Source organism: Perca flavescens, chromosome 3 (genome assembly GCF_004354835.1).
Source record: "Perca flavescens isolate YP-PL-M2 chromosome 3, PFLA_1.0, whole genome shotgun sequence".
NCBI classification, from domain to species: Eukaryota; Metazoa; Chordata; class Actinopteri; order Perciformes; family Percidae; genus Perca; species Perca flavescens.
Genome location: NC_041333.1, coordinates 26,103,673 through 26,121,515, shown reverse-complemented (window position 1 = coordinate 26,121,515; position 17,843 = coordinate 26,103,673). Strand labels below are relative to the sequence as shown.

Below are 17,843 nucleotides of genomic sequence, written 5' to 3'. Positions count from 1 at the left end.
CATGGCTGGCTGTAAATGTGTTTGAGGGGCTCAAGGATCTCCGTTCCTCCCAGATCAGCGCTGATTGTATTAACTTTCTTCAGAGCCTTTTGCATGATCTTCTCATCTTACTCCACACTCTTATTGCCACCAGAAACACACAGATGGAGGAGGTCAGACGGTGGATGGTTGTGTAACACTACCATCTACTACGTAGCAACTAGGAATTCACATCCAGTCTTACACACACACACACACACACACACACACACACACACACACACACACATTCATAAACATTGACATTAAATATAATCAATGGTTTTGCAGAATCAACCAATATCAATCATCTGTCTACCGATAGAGCTGACATGAGATACATATTTGTGTGGACTGATTGTCATGAGCGAGTTACTTACGGGAAGATGTGTTCATGGCAGGACCCAAAGCTGTAGATGTTGAAATAGCAGCCCATTGGTAAGCTCTTCAACAGGAGCAGCAGAGTTTCCTTAAGGGAAGAGAGAAAACATAGTGAAGACCACTGTGTCAGAGGGACACTGTAAATGATTTAATGACAGAACTAACACATAATGAATACCCTGGCACTCTTTATACGGGACCCATCCATACTGCCAGATCGATCCAGTAAGAACACAAACTCTCCACATGAGGCGACTGAAGACATCACAGCCTGGGGGAACTCAGGGTACAGGCTCAGCATCACTACTGGATCACCCATCAGAGAGCCTATAACACAGAGGAGAGACAGAAAAATGACCAAAGATCTGGCATTTTATTATTTATTCCAACATATGTAACGTATCAGTTGGAAGATGCAGATAATAAACAGTCTCACCAGGCTTAGCAGAGGCCTGTCCTGCCTCCACCACAGCAGTGGGCTGGTGGGCATCTTTGTAATAAATCAGCAGTTCAACATCTCTGTCAAACTTGTGTCCTGCAGCCATCTTGACCTCCAGTTCACAAAACACACTCATAAATATTAATAAAGTGATATATCATGTTCTCAGTATTGAGGAAGAATCACACAGCAGAGACATCAGCCCTCTACCTACCGTAGCCTGGGTCTGCTCTGTGTTGAGGTACTGGAGAGCGTCCAGGGGACAGTTGGACTCTACTTTAGAGACTGGACGAGGAGAGGACACTCGGGCAGAGAAAGACAGACTGTAGGGCACCAGAGAGGCTGGAACAGAGGTCACCTGGATACAAACATCTTCACTTCCTGTAAATAACATGAGATAAGTTAGGAGTACTGTAAAATACATTACAAAGTGAGACTATTAGGTCCAGCAGAAGTTGTGGATGACCAGGGAAAATCTTAAATTTTGTTTTGGTAATAAACACTGAGTGCAAACAAAAAAAAGTTTGTTTACAAGAGAACAGCATTCATAAGCATTTATATAAAAAAGCAATTTTTCTTTAATATTAATATTGATTTTAGTGTCTATCTGTCAGCACTATTGGAAGACTATTTCCAGCCTGTAAAACAAGTTGTGAAATGATGTGTTATGCCAGTGTATTGGACATTGCTTTTTTTAACCAATTCTTATGGGCAGGTGTGGTGTGCACTAAGCTGTTTAAATTCCTGATGACGGTGTTTGCTGGGTTTCCTACCCCGAGGTTGGTAGCGAGGGTTGAGCACAGCAGGCAGAGAAAACCTCAGCCCTTCATCAGCCTGCACAGCCAGCTCAGTGACGTACTCCAGCCTGATGGAGGCGCTCTCTCCTGGATGCAGACTGCCCACACTCAGAGAGAATATATCTGGACTCTGATCACTCTCCTCCAACAGGAAGACCTCCCTACCAGAGCTCAAAGCGTCATCATACTCCTCACGAGCCTGTAGAACAGATGGCACATGTGAGTAACATTTACTGTGTTTGCTCTGTTTTTAGGCTCCATTGTAGTGAGTAAGTCTTTACTGTCCAGCTCACCTTCTGTTTCTCCTTCACCTCAGCTACAATCTCTGTCTGTCCAATCTTAGCACTGAAGTGACAGACAGCAGCATCTCCAGGCAGAGGGAAGACAAAAACAGCCTCCAGTGGTTTGTCCTCCTTGTTCTCATAGTTCAGAGTGGAGACCACTGTAGCCACATGGTCCCTCACCTCCAGCTCCACCTCCACGCTCTTCAGAGGAACTGACCAAGAAACAGAAGGAAACACAATGAAACACAACTTAGGTCTATTCTTACTTGAATCGTTGCATTTAACCCAGATGTGTCCCTGTTAACCAAGCTGATAGTTAAATGCCTCTGTCTGCAAAGTATGCAAAGCAGGATAAAATGAATGCCCAATAGCAATTACAGCTAACATGAGTACAAAAAAAGTAATGGAGAAAATCTAACAGCTCCGTACCTGGTTTCTCCTGGGAAGTTAGCAGACCCCAGCAGTTCACCATTGTACCTGTACAACAATCAACAAGAAGATTTGAGGACTTCCTGCTGTAGTGATGAATGCTAATGACGTTCTTCAGCAAATCAGCAATCAAATTTCATGTTTTATAAAAACTAATAAATATATTATGGTCATCTATAGCTAACTATAAGTAACCCTGAGTAGTCACTGTTAACCATACTGATAGTTAAACATGCTGTCAAAAAGTATGCAAAGTATGTAAAGCAGGATAAAGTTAGTGCCCTATAGCAATTACAGCTAACATAAGCCGTTGTATTTCAAGTTTACATAAGTACAAAAAAGGTAATGGAGAAAGTCTGACATTTTTGTCAGTTTCTTTTGTACCTGGTAGAGGGACGACAAAAACAGCCTCCAGTGGTTTGTCCTCCTTGTTCTCATAGTTCAGAGTGGAGACCACTGTAGCCACATGGTCCCTCACCTCCAGCTCCACCTCCACGCTCTTCAGAGGAACTGACCAAACAGAAGGCAACACAATGAAACACAACTGCTTAAGGTCCGTTCTTCCTTCTATTGTTGCATTTTAACCCAGAGGTGTCCCTGTTAACCACGCTTATAGTTCAAAACGCTGTCTAACTGTATGCAAAGCAGGATACAATTAGTGCCAGATAGCAATTACAGCTAACATAAGCCTTTGCATTTCAAGTTTACATGAGTACAAAACAAGTAATGGAGAAAATCTAACTTTCTGTACCTGGTTCCTTCTGGGAAGTTAGCAGACCCCAGCAGTTCACCATCATAGCTGTACAACAATCAAAAAGAAGATTTGAGGACTTCCTGCTGTAGTGATAAAAGCTAACAACTACTTATATTTTGGATGTTCTTCAGCAATCAAAATTAGTTTGAAATAAAAACTAAAATTTTTATATATTTATTGTCATCTATAACTAAGTATAAACATATTTTCACATGAATGTCACATAAAAACATTATAACCAGTATGATTATAACCATGCTATGATCACAGGACTTAATGTGAGAAAAAACTACAAAGAACTATAACAATCCCACCAAAATTATAATATAATTATTTTGTGTCAGGTTACTGCACCAAGTAATCTAATATATAAAATCTCTCTCCACATCCTGTAATCTACTGTATCAATCAATACATATGGGCTAATGTAACAGTAATCAATATTATTAAACAGCTTGGTTGAATGCTTGATTCTGATTGGTCAATCACGGCATTCTGCGGTCTGCTAATTCTGTATAACAGACCACTGATAAGCATTACAGACCATTGCCATGTATAGCAGAGCATTGCAATGGACGCAGATCCGATCACTCAGGAGGACATCAGTCACTCCGCAGAAAAAACACTGGTTAATGTATCAGCTGTTAGCAAATAAGCAATAAATATTCACAAAGGAGGATGGGTGGAGGGCTGCTCCTCTTTGTCACACCTCTGACACTTTGTGTGTGTGTGTGTGTGTGTGTGTGTGTGTGTGTGTGTGTGTGTGTGTGTGTGTGTGTGTGTGTGTGTGTGCGTGGGCGCATGCATGTGTTTGTGTGTGAAATAGAAAAGTGGAACACACGCTGCTGTCCTTCTATGGGACTGTGGACACAGCTCTTTCCAGTCACGTTTTCCTGCTTAATCTGGTGAGACGAGTTCCCATGTAATGCTGATGCTAGGGCGCCCATTTTGCATTGAATGTGCTGACACACTCAAATGGGGTGTTTCTGTGCTGGCTCCCCTGCCTGGCGCTGATTCAGAGCGCTTAACCTTCCCAGCTGGTGGCAGGCAGCACGTCCTGCAGACAGGCTGAAATAACCTGAAACAGAAAAAGCTGTTTACATGTACCAGGGTTAATTAGTCATAAAAACAAAAGAATCTGATATTTTTTTAGAACAATACTGGCCCTGTGAAAAGAGCTATATAATGTCTTTAGTGGCTCTGAAGGAGATTTTAGCATAAGAAAAACACTGAGTTGCATAGTGGGAATTGTAAAAGCTGGTGTTTTGTGGGTTTTACCCATACTAGGGACTAAAAAGGTTATCTTGGCATCTGCTGCTTTAAATTTGAACATTCTTTGTTAAATTTGGCTCTTGGTAGCCCGCCAAAGTAATTGGAATTGCAATACTAAATTACTGGACAGATCAGCACCAGCTCTGCTTACCAACACATTTGAATGTTGTGTGACTGGAGACACGAACGTTTATCCTGTACAGCCTACATGTAAAAATTAAAGAAGTGATGATAATAATTCTTCCACAAATTGAAGAATGCCTTATGGAATAAACTGTCCTGCTGAATTTAATAGGGTACTTTTTTTTTTTTCACGCATTACCAAGAATCCAAATGGATGGATGGATGGAAATGCCACTTTATCAAAATCCTATTATACACATTAGTGCTTCTGAAAAGAAGAGCATTCTTCATTTTGGATAGCCTACATTATGAGCTTTTTATCAAGCACCGCCCACAGGCAAAATATGGCCCCACTACTTTAAAGTTTCAAAGTTGCAATTTTCAATGAGGGGATTGTTCTAACAATTTCAAAATGTAAGGTGCAATGTGTATTGCAGTCTCTGGGGGGGAAAAGTATGGCTCTTTGGGTAACTTTATTTAGATTTGAAGCTTTAAATTATCAGCCAGTCAGTCTCTTCGTGAAACTTGATCATGTTTTTTCTTTTTGGTCTCACTTCACCATCAACAGAAATGTTGTGAATTATAATGCTAATAAGCTAACGTTACAGAGTTTATGTTGCTATGGACTGGTTCCAATCATAGTGACGGAATTAACGAGTATTTTTATAGCCTTTTTTAGCGGAAGCAATAGGCTACAATCGCTTTTAAACAATACAAATATTTATAAATCAATATTTTCTGTCAAATAATTGATTCGGTAGGTAGTAGGGCTGGGCGATATGGAGAAAATCAGATATCACGATATTCTTGACCAAATACCTCGATATCGATGGTGCGGCAATATTCTAGGGTTGACAATTGGTGCTTTAACAAAACATCTTAACACTTAGATTTTAGATAAATAATCATCAGTAATGTGGATGTAATGTCTAAGTGGGGAAAAGGCAAATAATAGAACAGCTAGAAAACAGTCTGGTAAGTTCAGAGAAGTACATCACTTTACTGTAATGCAGCCTTTAAAACTAGGAAAAGACAACACTTAACTTATGTCATATTACGATATCCAAAATTTAAGACGATATCTAGTCTCTAGGTAGCTGAGTAATACGTGGGATAATGTCGGTAGCTAGAGCGTAGGTTTGCTGTACAATTCATTGTCTGAGAAATGATTGCGATTAACAATATAATTGTCTATTTCAGTCAAATTTAAAATAATTTATAGTATTAATCACCTTTTCAAACATATTTTGGTTATATCAGTGTCATGTGACCCAGATGATGTAGTAACACAAGTTCACAGCTTATGAAGTAAACCACACCTCTTCATTAAAACAGGTTTTCTAACTCTATCCCCCCTTATCATTTTTGTTGCTATGAACGTGAATAGGGTCAAGTGCCAACAATTTACAATTGAACTAATATATAAAATATATAGTCCACCCAATAATCACTTAAATAATTGCAATTTGGCATATCTAAACCAAATCAACAATTACCTATCATAGACCTTAAGACCTTAGCTAATGTATGCAATTTGTTGTGGTTAAACAAAGAAACTGTGATTATGTAAAAAATTTGACAATTAGACAATTAAGTAATAATTGTTACAGCCCTATTTATCGGTACCAAAATAGGTACACAATCAAAAGACTAATGCACATTAAAACAAGGAAAACACCAAATAGAAAAACATAAAAGAACAATATTTAATTGTTGCTAGGTAAATAGTATGGTACAATGTTCAAAACAAAATCTTGGATCGAGTAAATCTGCTTCAATCCTGAAGAGAAGCTGATCTAATGAAAATCTCAGAGTCCCAGGGCGTCTTTCTGCACATTGAACCCCAACAGAGCATTTGCAGCTTCCACACACTCTGTCACACATGGGGCTGAAAGAAAAGACAAAAGAAGAAAAAACGGCTGATTTTAACCAGCACACCCTGTTTAAAACAACAGATAAACACTTATGATTCTGGTTATTACCATTCTGGGCACGGAGCCATGACACAGCCTTCATAGCCAGAAGCTCCCACTCTTCCTGAGCATCCATCTTGAAACCATGGAGCCAGATCAGAGCCAGAATGGTGGCCCATACTTCCTGATTCACCTAATTCACCCAATAAAAAAATAAATAAAAAACACAAACAAATTCAAAGAGAAGAAAACAAGAGACAGCAAAAAGGAAAAATCTTACTTCCCACAACATAATAAGACACTTAAATACTTCCACATACAAAATTATTTATTTAATACTTTATGTTATTATATATTTGACAATAACCCACTGATGCAAGCTTGGGCTTTTCCACCTCCTCGCTGGTCTTTCCCAGTGCAGAAGCCAGAGCTGGATCCAGCACCCAGCAGCCAGACGCCTTCTGGAGGGAGACCAGCTGCAGCAAAGGGTCTCTGGGTGGCTGCTTGGGCAAACAGCTTTCTGAGACTATCAAAGTCAAAAATAAAGATCATCTTTGTGACTTTTTATACTAAATTTATTGCAACTCAACATATTTAAGTGAATTACTACACAACAGAGAACAACACAGAAATGTGAGTTAGTGTTATCCAGGTTAGCATGCCAATTCATGTCTTAAAATTACATTGTTGCTCCCTATATTGAATCTGGCTGTATTCACCTTGATTGTTAGATTGTTGTTTATTGAATATTAAACATTAAACATTCTTAAATGGTTTTCTTGCATAAATTAGGTTTATAGTGCCACTATAACTAAAACATTGCATGTCTGACTAACAAATTAAATAAATAAGTTACCACGTTTTTTCTGTCTTGACTTTGATAATTTTGCAGATAATTAATAAAGAACCAGACAGGAACAAAAAAAAAAAAAAAAAAAAAGAGTCTACAGTCCTGCTAGCAGCGGTGTGAGTCTGTACTAAACTGTATTTGTTAACATGCACACAGTGACAATGTTAAAATGCTGATGTACTAAGCCATAAACAGTAAGTACTGTACGGACTAAGCTGAGGCTTTATATAGTTTAGTTTTGCAGGTATTTGATCATTAATCAAAGTATTGGACATATACAAAGTTTGACTGGATAAAAAGGCACTGGATGAAAAAAAGTGTAAGTACACAGTCATGCATGACTAAATATTCAAATATTTAGTCATGCATGATGTACTATTAATCCCTGTACATTACTGATACTTCATGAAGTACTACATGCATGAATTCATGCTTTTCCATGCATCACGTCATGCATGTATTCATGATAATTCATGTACTATTATAAAGTGTTACTGGGTTTTGTTTTAATCACATCCATTAACTATATCTATAGAAATACACAGATGTATGTTACACTGCCATTCAGCTTTTTACTTACTATTCTTACCAGGACGATAGGATAGAAAAGAATGCGCCATAGCCATCATAGACATACCAGGAGGACTGGACTGAGAAGACAAACGCATACTACAACCTTAGAGATTTAAAAAAAGAGTATGAGGTCAAGACATGAGACTTAGTAACAAAAACTCTAAACAAAACCACTGGTTTCTGAGCTTTTTACAATGACTCACAACAAGCAGTTAAAAATATATTCAGGTCTTTCAAATATTCAAAATATCTCAAAAGTACATGGGAACATGTGTACAGATGTGCAAACACGCTGTGCGCGAAGAACAAATGCTAGCTCTCAACTCCAAATCAAATTGTGTAAACTGATTTGTAGATTTGCAAATGATCAAAGATTTTTTTTGTTAAAATGTTTTTTTAGCCTATCACTTTAACTATATATTTATCTATGAATCATCTATGAAGATTAATTCATGCTTTTTCATGCATGTATTCATGATAATTAATGTACTATTATAATAAAGTGTTACTGGGTTTTGTTTAATCACATCCATTAACTAGATCTATAGAAATACACAGATGTGTGTTACACTGCCATTCAGCTTGTTACTTAATATTCTTACCAGTAGGACAGGTGGGCGCCATAGCCATCATAGGCATAGGACAGGACTGAACAGACCTACCCATACTACAACCTTAGAGATTTAAAAAGAAAAAGAAAAAAAGAATATGAGATCAAGACAAGAGACTTAGTAATACAAAATCTATACAAAACCACTGGTTTCTGAGCTTTTTACAATGACTCACAACAAGCAAAATATTCAGGTCTTTCAAATATATCAAAATATCTCAAAAGTACATGGGAACATATGTACATATGTCCAAACACACTGTGAGCGAAGAACAAATGCTAGCTCTCAACTCCAAATCAAATTCAACTGATTTGTAGATTTTCAAATGATCAATGATTTTTTGTATGTTAAAGCAGTACATCATCATGTGTCTCTACACTATTATTCATAGTCAGCTACAGTATAGTATCTCCTTAGTAGAGGGAATCTTTTTGTGTGGAAATACTCACTGGGTGTTGGAACATTTAGTCATTAGGCATTACTGGTTATGGGCCTTATGTTGTTGTGAATAAAGCAACTTTAAAAATGCATCTGTAGTATACTAGATTTTGAGTACATTTTGTGATTTCAGTATCATTTTGCCAACCCACACTTTTAATTCTTAATATATTTAATGTTATGCAACCAGTAACAAAGATGATTGCTGCATACGCCAACATTAATCATCTCCTATTTATCAATGTTAAAGGGAAATTTCACCGCTGGAAAGCTGAATATATCTTTAAATTGGGTCACTTATGTAGTAGAAATGTGAAAAAATTGGTGCCTTCTAGGCCAAGATAAGACAGTAAATGTGTTTTTGGCTCATATGGATGAAAGACACCAAATCCCAGAATGCACTTACTTTGCTGCTGTATGAGGCCACTCCCAAGCCACGCCCGCCCTTTACAGAGAGACAGTGAGACGATCAACTCAACAAGTGTGTTTTATTGTCATTTCAACCATATACACGAAAAAATGTTTCACCGTGGCTCAATTGGTGTTACACATTTAAAACATGCTTTTTTTGGCCACAGCTGATACATTATCCAGACTTCTTTCAGCGGATTGATTGATAGCTTTTTACAATGACTCACAACAAGCAGTTAAAAAAATATTCACACGCTGTGAGCAAAGACCAAATGCTAGATCAAAGATTTTTTTTTTTATGTTAAAGCAGTACATCATCATGTGTCTGTACACTATTATTCATAGTCAGCTACAGTATAATATTTCTTTAGTAGATGGTAAAATTTTTTTGTGGAAATACTCACTGGGTGTTGGAACATTTCTGACCACCAGAGGTCCTTGAAGCACCTCGCCGTCTCCTTTGTTGACAGCAACGAAGGCAGTGAAGGCACTGCTCACTCCTGATTGGACACTGAGCTCCACCACCTTTTTCTTCACTCCTTCCTCTTGCACTCCTCTGCTCTCTCTCTCCTCCATCTCCAGAGAGCGAATCAGAGTCCGAGCAGCCAACCTGTGGACCGGTAATCTGCATACAGAAGAGAGATGTACGAACGATACGATACAACTTTATTGTCAGCCAAAGGCTGAACTTCTTTGTACATGTAATCACATATACACAGAGATTTGCCATATTATAGTAACAGTACTAATTTTTCCATTGATCCGTTATCTATACCAGCATATCATGTTTAGGATCCTAGAGAGATGGAGCCTAACCCAGCACACACTGGGTGAGAAGCAGGGTGCAGCCAGGGCAATGATATCATGTACAGGAAACCAATCACACCTACAGCCAATCTTAAGAAGCCATATAACCTGCATGTCAGTGAGTGAAAACAATAGCACCCAGAGAAAACTCCACACAGAAGGCCTCAGCTAAACTAAAAGCCTGTCAGCCAGGTCAGTAGTGAAAACAAGCTCCATATGTGTATTCTGTCAAGAGTTCGGTTATCCAAGTATTCAGAGATTTAAGGTTACCATAGACACTTTGATTCCTAGAGAAAAAGAAATACTTTAAGTAACCTGTGGACCCCATTTTAAACGTGCGAGCGCAACAAGTGCAAGTTGGTCGTGGCATCTGCCATTTTGGTTAAAGTGTGCAGCAGCACAAAGAACAAAAAAAAATATTTTCAAAAATAGTGTCATGTTGTCGTTTTTTATTTGCTACAGTTTTATTTTTTTGATCTAAATATATACATTAAACTTAACATTTGTAAGGTTAGGATCCAATTTACAGCAGTGCTGTGTGACCAAAACCTTCTTTACCCAGTGTCCTCTGCAGGTTTGAGACTGAAGTGGAGCTGGTTCTGAGAGGGACGACCTGCCAGGCTGTACTTCACCGTCACACAGCCCTCCGCTGCCTCTGAACTCTGAGAAAGTGATCACAGTGTTGGAAAACTCTTACTATCATAATTACATTCAAATCACTCTCATTCAAATGTTTCAAACCTGACACATCTATCCAAAGAGGTATTTCACTATGAGTGGTGCTGCTCTTACCTGTCCAGTGAGCTGGGCATAAACCAGTGACCTTTGACCCTGGAAAAGTGCTGTGATTGGTGGAGAGAGAGCAGTGACAGACACTCCCTTTGGCAAATCCCACTTAAATGAGATGTCCACCACAGTTGGATGCAGAGCAAAACGCAGCGACTGCATCACCTGATGATGAGTATGTACACTGTTGTTTTAAGGTACTGCAACAATGATTTCTGAGTATAAATTTCCCTTTGCATTGTTTAATTTGACAGCTTTATTGTGTTTAATGTAATTCTTACTTTGGGTTGCATCCTGTCAGTATCTGTGATGAACTGAGCGTGACCTCCTCCTTCCTTGGCCAACCCGTTGATAAGAGCAGAGCTGGCCCCTTCTCCAATCCCAAAAGAGAAACACCTACAATACAGTAGTTTTGTTTAAAGTGACTATATGTAACTTTTTTTTTTTTTTTTTTCTGTCATTTTTCATACAATGGTCTGGGCTTTTAACAGATGGAGCTAATTATGGTATTGGAAATTATTCAAAACCCACCCCGAATTGCCCCTCAGGTATGTAATATGTCTATTTCATTGATAAAATAACTCTACAATGCGCAATGTGGTTTTACTTCAGTAGCCTAGATTAAATTACGTCCCCCTTCCATTTAGCACGGATATTTTATTCCTTTTATACCATGTTTGTCTTGGCCTACTATTTTCTGTTCCCTTGTCCCCTTGTCACATTACTTGTGTAAAGCGTCTGTGGGTTTCATTAAATGCGCTATATTAATCTAAGTTATTATTACGTTGGTTGCTACAACAATCTCTTATTGCTTTTGCAATGACAGTGATACCCGGTTTAGCTCACAAAACATCCAAAGTAGGCTTATGCAATAATGTAAATTAATGATTTTCTGTCTGAGCAAAACATTCATCACAACTACATGACCTCCCTGTAATGCTAACTCAGTAATATACAGTGGACAATACAGCACCGTAAAGAAAAGATGTTTACGACAGCACGTGTGGTAAAAACACTACCTCATTTTTCCAAAGCGATCATTAGAATCAACACAAACTAAAAGTTCCATAAAGCCACTTTAAATACATAAAGCATTAGAACATGAGACATATTGTGGGAATTCTGTGGGTGTTTGTTGTGATTAATGTGTTTGAGGTTTTACCTGTGGGAACCTGAATTCTTCCTCACCAGATTTATAACTTCTTTGGTGTTGCACACCGCTCCGTCAGTAAAGACAAATAGCTAGGGAGGAGAGTTTACATATCACTAAGTTACATGACATCATACCTAGAACTATTCAGCATGTGTTGAAAGTTCTGTAACACAAGTGGTTTTATTGGTAAAGTGTAAAGATCAAGGTGTGGTAAGAGTGAACCTGAAACATAGAACAGACGGTATGAGTCAGTAGTTCTGACTGAATGGCATGGTGTTGTGTGTGTGTGTGTGTGTGTGTGTTACTTGTCTAGGTTGACTGGGAATGCAGGGCTGGCTGTAAATGTGTTTGAGGGGCTCAAGGATCTCTGTTCCTCCCAGATTAGCTTGCATCTCTTCAACTTTTTTCAGAGCCTCTTCCATGGTCTTCTGGCTGTACTCCACACTCTTACTGCCACCACACACACATACATATACAAGTATTAACACCTAAAACAGGAATGAATTTGATGAACTGAGTGTCATGAGCGAGTGACTTACGGGAAGATGTTTTCATGGCAGGACCCAAAGCTGTAGATGTTGAAATAGCAGCCCATTGGTAAGCTCTTCAACAGGAGCAGCAGAGTTTCCTTAAGGGAAGAGAGAAAACATAGTGAAGGCCACTGTGTCAGAGGGATACTGTAAATGATTTAATGACAGAACTAACACATAATGAATACCCTGGCACTCTTTATACGGGACCCTGCCATACTGCCAGATCGATCCAGTAAGAACACAAACTCTCCACATGAGGCGACTGAAGACATCACAGCCTGGGGGAACTCAGGGTACAGGCTCAGCATCACCACTGGATCACCCATCAGAGAGCCTGTGACACAGAGGAGAGACAGAAAAATGACCATAGATCTGTCTTTTAATTATTTATTCCAACATATGTAACGTATCCGTTGGAAGATAAAAATAATAAACAGTCTCACCAGGCTTAGCAGAGGCCTGTCCTGCCTCCACCACAGCAGTGGGCTGGTGGGCATCTTTGTAATAAATCAGCAGTTCAACATCTCTGTCAAACTTGTGAAATGCAGCCAATTTGACCTGCAGTTCACAAAACACACTCATAAATACAAAATAAAGTGATAATTCTTGCTTTCAATATTGAGGAATAATCACACAGCAGAGACATCAGCCCTCTACCTACCGTAGCCTGGGTCTGCTCTGTGTTGAGGTACTGGAGAGCGTCCAGGGGACAGTTGGACTCTACTTTAGAGACTGGACGAGGAGAGGACACTCGGGCAGAGAAAGACAGACTGTAGGGCACCAGAGAGGCTGGAACAGAGGTCACCTGAACGTTGCCACCTCCACTACCTCCACTCCCTGTGAACAAATTAGAAATGCTATAATCTGGAGCCTTGGTAGCCGAATGGTTCGGTACAGAGCATGTCACATAACCCCAATGTTCGATTCCAGACAGGGACCTCTCTCCCCATGTTTTACTGTCAAACTGTCTATAGTCAAAAGAAAAAAATACCTATACTAAATAATAGCTAAACTAATACAACACTTAGGGTCTACAGCCATGCATGCTGCTTTGTGAGCAGTACAGTGGTGCTTTAAGATGAATCCTAATGGTAGCATGCTAAAATGCTAATAATGACAATGCTAACATGCTGACAGTTTAGTAATGTTTACCATTTTAAAGATCTTAGTGCAGTGGGTTAGCATGCCAACATTTACTAACTAACACAAAGTACATCTGAGGCTGAGGGAAATGCCATTCTCTCAGAAGGTTATGTTTTCGGTTAGGTTTGTTTGTCAGCAGGATAATGGAAAAACTACTGTCCCGATTTTCATGAAACATTTTTTTTGCTTTTGTGGCCTTGGTGGAGGTCTTCGCTCTCCAAGTGGCCTTCTAGTCTTTCTAGTATTATTTGGTCATAAACCATAAACCATTACAAACTAATGAAGAAAGTTTCACCTGCTGGTGGCGCTCGAGGAAAAAACGGTGGATCACCAAAGACATTCAGTTTCATCTTCTGGGCACCATGGATATCTGTACCAATTCATGGATGGCAATTCATCCAATAGTTTTGAAGACATTTCACTTAAAGCCAAAAATGTCAACCTGCTGGTATAGTCTGAGGGGGACATGAATGTCTGTTCAAAATGTCCGACCGACTGACTGACATTTCGTTTCCTTGAGCCACGCCTTTGGTAAGGCTATAAATATAAAAAATTCAGCCCTTCATCTCAATTTCAAACAAAGCCCAATGTATATTTGTATGGAAACACTAGGAGTCAGTGTGAACACACTTTTCATCTCAAAACTCTTTCAAGCCACTGAAGTTAACAGAAATGCAAGGAATGAGTGTTAGATGTTTTTTTAAAGCAGCTCTTGCTGGGCAAGTGCTCTGTTGTAACAAGGTGTGTGACTGTTGCAATAAAGCCTTTACGTTGGCAAGTGTGGTGTGCACTAAACTGAAAAAGTGTGGGCTGCCTGGGTTTCCTACCCTGAGGTTGGTAGCGAGGGTTGAGCACAGCAGGCAGACAAAACCTCAGCCCTTCATCAGCCTGCACAGCCAGCTCAGTGACGTACTCCAGCCTGATGGAGGCGCTCTCTCCTGGACGCAGACTGCCCACACTCAGAGAGAATATATCTGGACTCTGATCACTCTCCTCCAACAGGAAGGCCTGCTGACCAGAGCTCAACGCGTCATCATACTCCTCACGAGCCTGTAGAACAGATGGCACATGTGGGTAACATTTACTGTTTGCTCTGTTTTTAGGCTCCATTGTAGTGAGTAAGTCTTTACTGTCCAGCTCACCTTCTGTTTCTCCTTCACCTCAGCTACAATCTCTGTCTGTCCAATCTTAGCACTGAAGTGACAGACAGCAGCATCTCCAGGCAGAGGGAAGACAAAAACAGCCTCCAGTGGTTTGTCCTCCTTGTTCTCATAGTTCAGAGTGGAGACCACTGTAGCCACATGGTCCCTCACCTCCAGCTCCACCTCCACACTCTTCAGAGGAACTGATCAAGAAACAGAAGGAAACACAATGAAACACAGACTGTAAAAACTTATTTGTGTTATGTGGGTGACAGTATTTACAAATGGTTTATGATACAAACTTTCCCTTTTAGCATAAATGTGTAAATAGTATATTCAATTTTTTTAGAGGGTCCCATGCCATGAAAATTTCACTTTATGAGGTTTTTTAACATTAATATGCGTTCCCCCAGCCTGCCTATGGTCCCACAGTGGCTAGAAATGGCGATAGGTGTAAACCGAGCCCTGGGTATCCTGCTCTGCCTTTGAGAAAATGAAAGCGCAGATGGGCCGATCCCCTTTCTCTGCTTTGCCCGCCCAGAAAATTTGGCCCAACCATGAGAGAGAGAGAGACATCATGGCTTTCAAACGAGCAAAGTGGCAGTTGGTCAAGGCCACATCCCCATCCTCCACCTTGCCCCCCCTCTTTCCTCCTCAATAACTACAGACACAGAAATGGCACATACAAAGGAAAGCTCCTTGTGGGACTGACTCTAGTGGCTGTAATTTTGCACCAAGGCTGAATTTTGGGAAAGAGACTTCAGATACAGTATTAGGGGACCACTAAGGCCTATATAAAAGCATCCAAAGAGCACCATGTCATGGGACCTTTAAAATGTTTGAAAAAGCCCCTTTCTGCCACTCCTTTCAGCCCACACACACTTTTGCATCAGCACATAGAAGCCAATATATTCACACCCACAATCAATCCACGTACAGAAATCTTAAAAAAAAAAAAAACTTTTGCGTGACTAAAACATAATGTAGCCTAATAGTTTAATAATAATAATAATAATAATAATAATAATAATAATAATAATAATAATATTCTAACAGCTCTGTACCTGGTTCCTTTTTGGAAGTGACCAGACCACAGCAGTTCATCATCATGCCTGGTTAACAGGTTACACTTTCAGTAGTTATTGCTGTAAAAACAATTGTAAAGTTCGATTAAACTCCAGCAAGCAAAGCAACCATTGTTCATGTTATAATGAAATCTAATATGTATTAGTTTCCTAAAATCATCCTTTAATACAAAAAGATTGTTCATACATGAGTTATGCTTTCCAAATTAGCCAATGAAATGAATCACAGGAGCTCAGTAGAATTAAGGAATAACACCACATTACGTCAAATGTAACCTACATTTTAACTTACAAACTGTATAACATCCACAGTAGGTTATTACCAAAGAGGTTCTAATAATGTATTATAGGTTATGATTTATTATAACCTCTTAGCTATGACTCATTAGTATTTGGGTGTGAATAAATGATGCAGACTAATGGTTTATCTTGGAAATGTATCCGTTGATCCAGACTACAGTTTAAATAAGCGTTTTGATAGCCTCCGTAATGCCGGTGCTGAACGCCACACAGGTGTACGCCTGGGACAGGAAAAAAAATATGAACCATAGCCTACTGTTGGAGTTGCATACACCTGTTTAACACCGGGTTTGACACAATAAGCATCCTAAAGGTTATACTTCATACAGTCTACTGTTTTAAATCTATATTCCAATCATGAAAACAGTACAGAGTACCTACCTTTGCGGAAAAAAAAGTGCACTCTGAGCAGGAAGCGTCCGGAGTGGGAAATCCAGTGTTTCTGGTTGCGGATATGCTGTCGATCCAAAGCCACGCCTACAGGTTATGCTTCTAGGCAAGACCTGCCCTGTTTTCTCATTTTGTTCTACTTTTTTTAGTCTGCATTTGCAATCTGATCTGGTAGTCTTCATCTGGAAATCTGAACACTTAAAATTCAGTTAAAATTTAAAGAATTTAGAGAAAAAAGGTGTTGAAAAAGTAAATCAGAGATCATAACCAGCTTCATCAGTACAGACAGATTTCTGGCAGGAACTCTTCCTCCGGCTGAGCAAAGTAGTAGGCCTCTTGTCATTTGTGCGTGCGTTGTGGTGGGTCATGAGAATCTGTCTGCAGCAAAACCAATGTGAGAAAGTACAACAGGAACAGGAAGCATGCCCTAACCTCACCTGCAGCTGGCTTCCAGTAAATTGGGAGGTTTAGCAGAAAACAGTAATTCCCCTGCATGCATTGTACACTGTCTAAACATCCCTCCCTGGCTTTGTGGTCCTGTGATTCTGTGATCTACTTTCACTGACTGAATTGCTCATCAGATGAATACAAAAACCTGGCAGACCTTCTGTGGTTTGCAATGAAATACACTACCGGTCAAAAGTTTTAGAATGTTTTTAGTTTTTTATTAAAACTTTTAGCAGTTCAAGTCCAATGAATAGCTTGACATGGTACAAAGGTAAGTGGTGAACTGCCTGAGGTTAAAAACAAAAAAATTGATTGTTGGAACACACTGTAGTACCGTACCCTCGTGAGCATTATTTGAACAGTATTATACTGCAGAAAGTAGTGTGTTGCTATAAAAATGGCGGGAAAAAGACAATTAACAATGGAAGAGAGACAGACCATCATAACACTTAAGAATGTTGGTCTTTCCTACAGAGAAATTGCGAAGAAAGTCAAGGTGTCAGTGAGTACAGTATTCTTTACCATCAACAGGCACTTAGAAAGTGGGGGAAACTCTGACAGGAAGAGGTCTGGCAGACCCAAAGCCACAACAGAATCAAAAGACAAGTTTCTGAGAGTCAACAGCTTGCGTGATAGGTGGCTCACAGGACAACAGCTTCAAGCACAGCTTAATAGTGGTCGTAATAAGCAAGTCTCAGTTTCAACTGTAAAGAGAAGACTTCGAGCTGCAGGTTTGATAGGTCGAGTTCCAGCAAGAAAGCCAT

General features: G+C 39.5%; 2 protein-coding genes across 5 annotated transcripts; both read right to left on the bottom strand.

Moving 5' to 3' along the window:
- Nucleotides 1-709: 709 nt before the first annotated feature.
- Nucleotides 710-3,142, bottom strand: LOC114552902 (von Willebrand factor A domain-containing protein 5A). Its single transcript, XM_028573995.1, has 6 exons — nt 3,100-3,142; nt 2,710-2,858; nt 1,929-2,216; nt 1,612-1,834; nt 1,053-1,219; nt 710-726 (listed from the first exon to the last, which is right to left on the bottom strand). Exons 1-6 carry the CDS (start codon nt 3,140-3,142, stop codon nt 718-720), a joined length of 879 nt encoding a protein of 292 aa, XP_028429796.1. The 3' UTR covers nt 710-717.
- Nucleotides 3,143-6,181: 3,039 nt separating this feature from the next.
- LOC114552397 (von Willebrand factor A domain-containing protein 5A) lies at nt 6,182-16,987 on the bottom strand. 4 transcript variants are annotated; one of them, XM_028573141.1, is made up of 20 exons: nt 16,624-16,987; nt 15,922-16,002; nt 14,858-15,060; nt 14,543-14,765; nt 13,234-13,409; nt 13,016-13,130; nt 12,758-12,906; nt 12,579-12,667; nt 12,345-12,489; nt 12,049-12,128; nt 11,168-11,282; nt 10,893-11,051; nt 10,659-10,762; nt 9,698-9,918; nt 9,289-9,327; nt 8,436-8,507; nt 7,850-7,910; nt 6,782-6,936; nt 6,480-6,603; nt 6,182-6,385 (listed from the first exon to the last, which is right to left on the bottom strand). In XM_028573141.1, the coding sequence occupies exons 2-20, from the start codon at nt 15,965-15,967 to the stop codon at nt 6,214-6,216; spliced, it is 2,448 nt and encodes an 815-aa protein (XP_028428942.1). In that variant the 5' UTR covers nt 15,968-16,002; nt 16,624-16,987; the 3' UTR covers nt 6,182-6,213. The 4 variants fall into 4 exon arrangements, with proteins under 4 accessions (XP_028428942.1, XP_028428943.1, XP_028428944.1 ...); XM_028573142.1 differs by having other exon boundaries at nt 6,218-6,385; nt 7,841-7,936; nt 16,624-16,986; XM_028573143.1 differs by having other exon boundaries at nt 6,218-6,385; nt 7,850-7,936; nt 16,624-16,986.
- Nucleotides 16,988-17,843: the final 856 nt, after the last annotated feature.